Source organism: Sinocyclocheilus rhinocerous, unplaced genomic scaffold, assembly GCF_001515625.1.
Source record: "Sinocyclocheilus rhinocerous isolate Xijiao unplaced genomic scaffold, SAMN03320098_v1.1 scaffold1319, whole genome shotgun sequence".
In the NCBI taxonomy this organism is placed as follows: domain Eukaryota; kingdom Metazoa; phylum Chordata; class Actinopteri; order Cypriniformes; family Cyprinidae; genus Sinocyclocheilus; species Sinocyclocheilus rhinocerous.
In genome coordinates, this window is record NW_015650691.1 from 500,119 (window position 1) to 510,338 (window position 10,220).

At 39.8% G+C, this 10,220-nt stretch overlaps 2 protein-coding genes across 3 annotated transcripts; one reads left to right on the top strand and one right to left on the bottom strand.

Annotated features, from left to right (window-relative positions):
- Positions 1 to 213: 213 nt before the first annotated feature.
- On the bottom strand, positions 214 to 4,374 carry LOC107712125 (alpha-soluble NSF attachment protein; the record flags this gene model as incomplete). Its single annotated transcript, XM_074560080.1, is given in 10 exon segments — positions 214 to 447; positions 557 to 607; positions 1,288 to 1,356; positions 1,450 to 1,554; positions 1,640 to 1,662; positions 1,665 to 1,723; positions 2,790 to 2,845; positions 3,780 to 3,857; positions 3,959 to 4,161; positions 4,245 to 4,374. Coding segments are annotated over 10 exon segments (876 nt in total), but the record flags the coding sequence as incomplete, so codon positions are not given.
- zbed4l2 (zinc finger BED-type containing 4-like 2) lies at positions 4,350 to 9,610 on the top strand. 2 transcript variants are annotated; one of them, XM_016517296.1, is made up of 2 exons: positions 4,350 to 4,744; positions 6,881 to 9,610. In XM_016517296.1, the coding sequence occupies exons 1-2, from the start codon at positions 4,486 to 4,488 to the stop codon at positions 9,556 to 9,558; spliced, it is 2,937 nt and encodes a 978-aa protein (XP_016372782.1). In that variant the 5' UTR covers positions 4,350 to 4,485; the 3' UTR covers positions 9,559 to 9,610. The 2 variants fall into 2 exon arrangements, with proteins under 2 accessions (XP_016372782.1, XP_016372783.1); XM_016517297.1 differs by lacking the exon at positions 4,350 to 4,744 and adding an exon at positions 5,652 to 5,865.
- Positions 9,611 to 10,220: the final 610 nt, after the last annotated feature.

The following is a 10,220-nucleotide window of genomic DNA, read 5'->3' on the forward strand; positions in this document are numbered from 1 at the left end:
GCGCATTATGCTAATATTTCCACATGGTGAGGTAGATATGTGGGGGCGTGTTAGAACGAGCCATTTTAGGGGTCGTGGCAGAGTCTTAACTTTGATAAAGAATATCTCTTTGGTTTTGAGACTTTAGTCTTTGCAACTTCAGGGATCTTATCTATGCACAATCAGCTTGTAACACTCCAAAGAGAAAGGAAAACTTGAAATCGCATCATATGACCCCTTTAAGACTGGTTTTGTGGTCCAGGGTCACATATATGAATAAATAATAACCATGGTAAGAAAGGAATCACTGTTAAGTGAGAGGAAGAACGGGAGAATGGGAAATGAGCTTGGAATCATGACTTCACATTAGCGAAGGTCATTCTCCTCGTCCTGAATGGTCTTCTTGATTCTTAGTAACATAGTGGTCTGCCACTGATCAAGTCGGGTGATGGAGTCAAATTCCCTTACCTAATGAAATAAAAGAAATCCAGAATTTAGATGGAGTAATTCATGAATGAACTACCACAGTTAAAATGTGTGCAGTGAATTATAAAACAATATTACTAAGAGAACTTACTGCATCAGCATATGCATCAATATTCTGCTCTTCATGTGCATCAAGAAGAATCTGTTTAGTGTGAAATGCAGAAATTTAAATTGTGATTGATTACTTTGTATAAAGTCTCACAAAATGTTCAAAGACTCTTAACTACTTTTCAAAAGTTTGGGGTTGGTAAGATTTTTATGTTAAGTAATTAATACTTTTATTCAGCAAGGAACCATTAAATTGATCAAAAGTATCAGTAAAGACTCACATTATTACAAAAAATATATTGCAACTTAAAGAATACTGAAAAAACTGTAATGGTTTCCACCTAAAATATTAAGTAGCTCAACTGTTTTCAACACTAATAATAAGAAATGTTTCTTGAGCAGCAAATCAGCATTGAATGATTTCTGAAGGATCATGTGACACTGAAGACTGGAGAAATTCAGCTTTGCCATCACAGGAATAAATCAATTTTAAAATACATTAAAATAGAAAACAGTTATTTTACATTATAATAATGTTTCACAATATTACTGTTTTTTTTACTGCATTGAAAAAATCTTACCAACTCCAACCTTTCAAATGGTAGTGTATAAAATACAAAACAATAAGACAATAAATAGAGACAATTAGGCACAGATTTGTGCAGTAAATCCACCTTCAGTCTCAATGGATGTTGACCATGAATCTGAGATCACAATTGTGTTCTATAGAAGAATCTTTAAGTAACTAAATGTATTGGCAAGAAAGACTCCAACCGTAAGAAGTTTGCACTCCCTAGCATCTGAGAAGGCTGGATACATTTCTTCATACTTCTGTACAGCCAGCTATCGAAGAGAACAAGGGTTAAATAAAGAGAAAGCGCAAAGTTACAAGTCATTGTAAATGTTTTCAGACTGGGAAGAGAGTAAATCAGTCACCTTGCAGTTGAGCATATCCACACAGAAGTGACACAGAGCTGCTTTGAACAAATGGTCTTTAGCACCATACCTCAGCAAAGTAGTGTCCATGGAGTAAATCCCAATCTGAGCAGACAACATGCCAATCAACATGAAGGATGAATGAGACAAATGAACACAGGTTTTCGACAGAAGATCAAATCACACAGACCTGCTCAAATATTTCAATGGATTCTGGTACTGCTCCATCTGAGCCGCATAGGTTGCCACTTTGAGAAGACATTTGTTGGCTGCACTAAAGAGAGTGAGTGAGTTCATTTAGTTTAATAATACTAAATTCAATCATTTAATTACAACACAGCTTTTGTGCTCAAACCTAAATTGTTCTACAACACTTATCAACACTGATAAAGGCTGTATCCGAAATCGCCCCCTATACCCTCATTCATTATTCCCTACATTAGTCCACTTATTCAGTTCACTTGAAGGAGTGAATGAAAACGAGTGAGTGAATTCAGACACTGAGTGCACCGGAAAGACTGCCGCTTTAGCATAGTTTGCTTGCTGTAATAATCATTTGAAACGGGCAGGTCCAGTAGTAAGATTAAAGAAATTATCTTGAACTCTGTCATATTATGTATAAACCCTAGTTAAACAATTTAATAGTCAATTTACAATGAATTTGTACATGTGTTGTATTACGCTGTATTACGCCATGGACGAGCGCGTTGTAAAATGAATGGATTCAGCTGCGGGCACCATCTTCTGGCGAGACAGACGCGGGAATAGACTCTATGCAAGATCGCTTCCGCGTTTGGTCTCAGCCAGCTCAGTTACATCCGGTGCAGCGCCGGAAGCCGTTTTCGCTATTGGCGATAACTGTGTGAAAATGGCACAGGAGAGGATGACATACACTCGCTGTTTACAAGAGCTTCCCCGGATTACCGTAAATGACGTTAATCGTATCGTGAGGCAATCAGCTGTTACACCCAACAGTAAGAAAGAGAAGGGCTTCAAATTATATATTTCGAGTTACATCGACAATTTTGAGGGTGAGTATTCTCATGCAATATACGAATAGCGATTCTAGCTGTCTCCGTTTCTCACAGTTCATACCTGTCTTTGCATTATTTGTATTTATTTATTTATTCGGCGCGCGACTCTCACAGTGCATTATGGGTTATCTCTAGCTGTTGAGTGTACATCGGTTGTACACTCGTTTTTGCGGTGCATTGTGGGTTTGAATGAGTGCACTCGAGAATGCCCACTATGGTTTCGGACACCACTTAAAATGGCTGTCCCCTCAATTAGTACCCTATTTGAGGGTATAGGAGGCGATTTCGGATACAGCCAAAGAGTACCTGGTGGACTCCTCCCCTTTGTAATAATCTGCTGCCTGTTCATAATGAGAAATGGCCTGTAAACAAATAAACATAAGTATTCTGGGCACAAATAATAGCAATTTAACAATTAATTGTTTCTCTTTCACTCTTTCAGAAAGGGCTCTTATTTGGGTCATTATGGTATCATCTGGATGCATTAAAAACACTACTTTTCAAATGTAAACACTTTTTTTTTTTACTAAACATTACTACAATGTAAAATAACTGTTTTCTATTTTAATGTATTTTAAAATGTGATGTGCAAAGCTACATTTTCAGCAGCCACTACTCCAGTCTTCAGCATCACATGATCCTTCAGAAATCAGTCGAATATGCTGATTAACTGCTCAAGAAACATGTATTATTATTATCAATGTTGAAAACAGTTGTGCTGCTTTCTAGAAACCCTAATTATGTCAGCACTCTGTGATGAACAGTAACTTAAGAGCATTTATTTGAAATATAAATCTTTTCTAACAAACATATTTACTTTTAATTTTAATCAATTTAATGCATCCTTTTCTGAATAAAAGTATTAATTTCATATCTTCATATCTGACCCCAAACGTTTGAGAGGTAGTGTATTTTTATACTCGTACTGTCGATATTGATCTGAGCCACTTATCGATAAATGTGTACGTTTACATAAATAGATCACTTCCCACTTACTTTATCTATGTCCAGTAACTCAGATTCATAGATTTCTCTAGAAACCCTAATTATGTCAGCACTCTGTGATGAACAGTAACTTAAGAGCATTTATTTGAAATATAAATCTTTTCTAACAAACATATTTACTTTTAATTTTAATAAATTTAATGCATCCTTTTCTGAATAAAAGTATTAATTTCATATCTGACCCCAAACGTTTGAGAGGTAGTGTATTTTTATACTCGTACTTTCGATATTGATCTGAGCCACTTATCGATAAATGTGTACGTTTACATAAATAGATCACTTCCCACTTACTTTATCTATGTCCAGTAACTCAGATTCATAGATTTCAGCAATTGATATGTGGTGTTTCGCTGCGATGTTGAAACGTCCCTGTGGAAACAGATTTGTAAGAAAAAAATCTCTAATCAGAAAAGTGTATTAACCATGTTGAATTGTATTTGAATGCTTAAATAAGACTTAATTTTTCTCACCATGTCTGTGTAGATGTCAATGGCCTTATGTCAATGACATAATGAGAGATTTGTATTGCTCATAATGTAAACAATGTGAGTTGTACCTTGAGGATCAGCCTTTTTGAACGCATTGCCAGCATCAAGAAAGTTTATGGCTGCGCTGTGCTTGCTTTGCACCTGTAAATGCAGCTGTGCAGCTTTGCAGAAGGCATCTCCTGCAGCTTAAATAGAGGAACAATACAAATGACACGTGCTTACTGAACACCCTCATATTATGGTGCAAAAAAGTTGCTGTGTGTCGTACCACTCCAGTTCTTTGCCATCTTGAACATGTTGGCAGCTCTCACGTAAAAGTCACAGGCCTCCTCGACCTTGGAGGAACTCCTAGAATTAACAAAAGCAAGGGGGAGGTTCGTTGGCTTGCCCACCGTCAATAAACGTTACAAGAAGAAGAAGAAGAAGGGGGAGGTTCATTCATTTCACAGAAACCGATAGGAGGCGCTATTAGCAGCGTTCGCCTGCACTCACAACGTGTTTCCACTGATATGGCCAACATGAAGCAAGAGGAGTCGGAAATCAGTGCAAAAACACAGGCCCGCTATTGCTCCGTAGCCTGGAAGTACTACATCAAAAATGAGAGCAGTGCCACTGTTTACTGCAGGTTGTGTAAGACGAACTTTAAGTTCTCTTCGAATACAGCCAACATGATAAAACACCTCAGAGTGAAACATCGACTCAACATCCCCACTGTATCCAACGGCGGCGAGAGACTATGCACGGAAGAGCCCAACAAAGGCAGCATGGGTGAGTTTCAAAAGTGTTAAATCGAGGCCAAGTAAGCTGTATGTCTCAGTGCGCATTAGTTTTGAGTTGCGTATGAATGAAGGCGAGATGGAAACGCTACATTAAGCGCACGCAACTCTGTTTATTATGACGCTTTATACGTGCAATGCGATGCTACTCGGCTAACTAGCTGATTTCACTTTTGTGCCATCTGGAAAAATAAACTGGTAGATTTAAGCCAGCTAAATGCGAACAACATTGTATTACAAATAATGCACTTACGAAAGTATTGCTTATCGATTATATTTGTTAATTCAAATTATATTTTAACATTGCTTGTTGCAAACGAATTGTATTTGATACTTAGTATTTTTGTTAAATTGTGATGTTCAAGATTTGCACATTCAATATTGCAGAGGTGCAAAAACATCATTAATGGATTTATTTACCCAAAAAACCCGAATAGCGAATGTGACGTTTTCATTTTTTTGTCTGCCTCAGCCATGATGGCCATAGCTTCCTTTTCTTTTCCTGAATAATCCATTTTGTCGGATTAAATTTGAGCCAGACTGTAGGGAATGATATCCAAGCAATGTCCCATTCACATCGCCTGAAATGAAGTTATTTGTTTTATTGACACATCATGCGGAAATCGGAAGTAAATTCGCTAAGACTTTGGGGATTGTTGCAAAATAGTTGTTTTCAAAATAACCGAATTGTGGTTTCTACATTACTACTTATTAGTAGTTATCAGTTAATAATTCCATATTTACAATTATGTAACAATTCATGTATCATAAATACACGAGCAGAGTCGAGCAGTTATGATATATAAACGCGACTGATGAACATTTTTCGTTTCTCTTGTCTGTGTACCACTTACCCTAGTTCCCTAGCGGCCACCGCGCCAAGCACATCCAGTGTGCAGGTCGCAAACGAGCGGAGGGTGTGCAGGAATTCTGAGATTTTTTAAAATGTTATTAGTAAGGTATTATTTATTTTGCGACGAGAAAATAAATTAGTTATATAAGTCAGCATTGCGGAAGCGTGTACTATTTATTGGTGGTAACACACGAGCTGGAAGCGGATGAAACCGTAATGGCCCTTGTGCTCGCCCGGAAGAACATCCAGTGACGTTTGATGTAAATAATAGCGGAATTGTTTCATTGGTATCATATTGCATAGTTATTGTTCTCTGGCTAAACGCTCTTTTAACGAGCAAGAGAGAGAGCTATACCTGACATGGAGTTAGTCTCTTAATACAAATCTTATTATTTGTTCTAAATATTCCCGCGATAAACAAAAAAAATTATTTGATTGTTCCGCTGTGTGACATGCTATATTTTGTTCAACATTTACCACCGTTTTCTGGTATAATTATTATTTAAACAGTTTTATCAAGTAATAATAATAATAACAACGTAAAATACTACGTGGATGGTATATTTGTAGTTTTAAAATAATTTCACACACTGCCTCGGTACAACACCGGACCTTTTGATATAAATGGTAAATAAGCCAAAAGGTGATGAACTCATGAAATAGTGTCAAGTTACAGAATCCAAAAAATATCAAAATTCACCTTTTCCTCATCATACAATTGCGCTTTTATAGCATTTCACTGTGTTGCATTTTGGATGCATTTAGGTTATGTGACAGTGTTCTACAACTGACCACATCTGAGATAAAACAAATAGTGGACTAGTATTTTAGCTATTTGGATTAAAAACAAAACAAACTGCACATTGAAAGCTATGTTTTAGCTCTGAGAATGTCACAGCATTAAAAATTTTTTACAATTAAGTCAGAATATAAACAAGAAGACAGTGCTGATAATGCTATTTCTTTAGATTTACAAAGATTGTGTACAGCACTGGGGTTTCTGTACAATTGTGACATTTTGTTGACCCCAGTAAACAAGTTTGCAAGGACCACATTCTAACCATGGACTTATTATTTCTATGAAAACATATGTTATAAAAACTCTTGAGATTCATCACATTTAGGATTAAAGATTTTATCACATCTTTTTCATTACAAAGTAAATATAATTGTAAGTGTGCTAGTTGCATAATTACATAAGTTCCTGTGTAATCATGTTGTACTTAAATGACACACTCAAAAAAAGTAATTTTTTAAATTTCTCTTTCACCACAGACATGGATCTCCCACCTCAAATGCATCCTGGAAGTCACAACGGTCAAATTCTTCGTCGGAGAATGCAGCGTTTTTTGCCATTTTCTGATCGCCGCACGTCAAAAGTGTGGAACCACTACACACAGTTAAGTCTGTATCGTGTTGAGTGCAACCACTGTAAAAGGCAGCTTTCCTTTCACAACAGCACTACTTCCATGAGAGAACACTTGGGACGCAAACACAGCATTCGGGATGGAGCAGTTCCCCCTCACAACACAGCAGGCATCCCCACTCCTGCAGCGTTGCATTCTCACATTCAGACCTCTTTACATGGTAACAGATGTAACACCACAGGCAATGCTCCATTTCAACCAGTGCTACCGGTTACTGTCAAAGAGGAGCAGGAAGAAATACTGCCAGCTGAGATGGCGGAGACCAAACCTGCCCGGACAACATATGCCCCTGATTGTGCAGCAGGAAGCGGTGCTTCCAGTTCAAATGCCATTGTGCACCAAGAAACAGATTTGGGCTGCCTAATGTATAATTTTCCTGCGGGGGAGATGAGCAGCACTGCTGGAGGCAGCAGCATCCGCAGTGGCACAAGGGCCTGCAGCAACAAGCGAGCAGAGGTGTTGACCGATCTTATCTTGGAAATGGTCTTCAGAGACCTTCAGCCGTTGTCTGTGGTGGAAGAAAGGGGGTTCAAGCTCTTACTGAGTTGCCTAGAGCCTAACTACCCTGTGCCTTCTCCATCTCTGCTTGGCAGTCTACTTTGGCATCGCTACCACATCCTCAAGCAATGCCTTCAGCAGCATCTACAGACCAGTTTAGCTTCTCACTGTCTGACCCTCTGCACCGAATACTGGCGATCCATAGATGGGTGTGGGGTTGATGGGGATGGTCAGTATTACCTTACAGTCAGTGCGCATTTTGTCGACTCTCATTGGCGCCTGGCTCGTTGTGTGCTCGAGACCCGACCGATAGCAGAATTCAAAGGAAACCCTTCTGAGAAAGGGCAAGCGAACTTTGCGGACACCTTGAGAGCAGTCCTCTCCGAGTTCCAGCTTCCAGAGAACTTTGTTTTCTGTGTCGTGCATGACACCCCCAGTGGATCGGAGTCCAGAGGGCAGGAGAATATGGCCATTGATCAGGAATATCAGCAAGAATTTGCTGGACCCAGCCATCCTCCTCCGGGTAATCTTCCAGAGGGATGGGCACCACTGCTTTGTGCAGGACAAGCCCTGAAATTCTGTGTCCAGGAAGGACTTTGTGTGGAGACTGTCAGACAAGCTCTGGCAGATGCTCGTGCCATCGTCCTACATTTCCAGCATGATGTGAATGCTTCTACAGCACTGAGCCAGAAAGCAAAGGCTGTTAATAAAGAGTCCGCATGCCTGGTCTTGAACAATCCAGGGCGTTGGACCACTGCCATTGAGATGTGTGAGAGTCTGCTGGAGCTCAAGTGGGTAATAAGCTCTGTCCTAGAGGAGCAAAAAGTAGCAACAAATCTGGCAGATCACCAGTGGCGTCTTATACATGAACTGGTTCCCGTGCTCAAAACGGTTCGCATTGCAGCATCATTTTTGAGCGAGGATATCAATGGACCCATTTCAGCCCTAATGCCGTGCCTGCAAGGAGTGTCTCGGCTCCTGGGACAGAAAATTGCAGAGTGCACCTGTCCAGTGGTTAGGGGAGTTATGGAGAGAATTCGTGCTGGTATGGACAAACGCTGGAGTCTGAGTGATGAAGATGCTCTTTTGGACTGCCCTGCCATATTGTCCTCATTTCTGGACCCGCGTTTTAAAGAGTTGCGGTTTCTCAGCCCACATGCTCGCAGCAAGTTGCACGACAAAGTGAAAGAGCTGCTATCTGTTCAGGCTTTCACAAGTAACGAAGGAATGAATGGAGAGAGGAGACCAAGCATGGTAATGGAAGAGCCTGTGGATGAACGTGGAGAACCTGCAGATTTTGGATTGAATGATTCCTTGCCAATTCCTGCAATGGCTTCTTTAGATTCTCCAGAATCGGTTGGATCGGCGGAGGAAGGTGACAGCGTTGAGCTGCAGCCGAGTGAGCCATCTGTTGCCGTATCGTCTCCAGAACAGGTCAATGAAAACACGCTTGAGGTTGGATCAACTTTCAAGAATGCCAGTGACCGTAAAAGACGTTCTAGCGGGACCAGTATGACCTCGCCGCTGAGAGGAGATTTACAGCTCAAGCCTCGTATACGGACGAGTCCTCTCCCGCAGAGCATGTACGATATTCTTCTGGGCGAGGATCCTACTGAGCGAATGCCAGAGATTCACCAGCAGCTGGAGAATTACATAGCAGAACCACTTTGCCGACGAAGTCTCTCGCCCCTGCAATGGTGGCGCAACAAGGAGCATCGCTTTCCTGCTGTGGCCAGACTGGCACGGAAATACTTGTCCATACCTGCAACTTCTGTGTCCGCCAATCGAGCCTTTGCCCCTAGGGAGTCCCCAGTGACCCAAAGAAGGGCCACACTGGGGTCTAAACACCTTGACCACATTTTGTTTCTTCATCAGAACACTGACTATGTGGATCTGCTTAAAGGTGGCTCCTCTGCACGTGAAATTGAGCAGTGGAACAGTGTCAGTGGAAACCAAAGCAGAGAAAGTCTTTACCAGACTCTAGTGTCTTATGAAAGTAAGGTTCGTGTGTCTGAGGAAGAGTCATGATCACTGTTTATGTACATATGTACAAAGTCACGTTAAAGGGATAGTTCATCCAAAAATATAAACTGTCATCATTTACCCTCAATTTTCTCAACCTATGGAAAAAATACTATGGAAGTCAATGGGGACCACAACTGTTTCGTTAAAGGGATTGTTCACCCAAAAATGAAAGTTTTGTCATTAATTACTCACCCTCATGTCGTTCCAAACCCGTAAGACCTGTTCATATTCGGAACACACATTAAGATATTTTTGATTAATTCTAAGAGCTCTCTGACCAGTGTTAATTTTGACAGCAAATTTTGATTTAGTTTTAGTCATAGTCTTTTGACTAAAATGCCATTTAGTTTTAGTCATATTTTAGTCATCTGAATTGTTTTTAGTTTTAGTCTAGTTTTAGTCGACTAAATCTACAGTAAATTTAGTCATCTAAAATCTAATGGGTTTCGTTAGTGCATTTAAGTTTTTCTCTTTAAAATTTCCAAACTCATTATATAGGTTTGATATTAAGGTTTTATCATGATAGACACCGATTTAACTGCGGTGACACACAACATGCCTTTATGTTAAGATTAAATAAAACCACAAAATGAAAATTTGATGTTTATCTGCTTACCCCCAGGGCATCCAAGATGTAGGTGACTTTGTTTCTTCAGTAGAACACA

Coding starts and splice junctions, on each gene's coding strand:
- zbed4l2 (XM_016517296.1), top strand. CDS start 4,486: ATGGCCAACATGAAGCAAGAGGAGTCGGAAATCAGTGCAAAAACACAG. Junction 4,745..6,880: donor GCCCAACAAAGGCAGCATGG/GTGAGTTTCAAA, acceptor CTTTCACCACAG/ACATGGATCTCCCACCTCAA.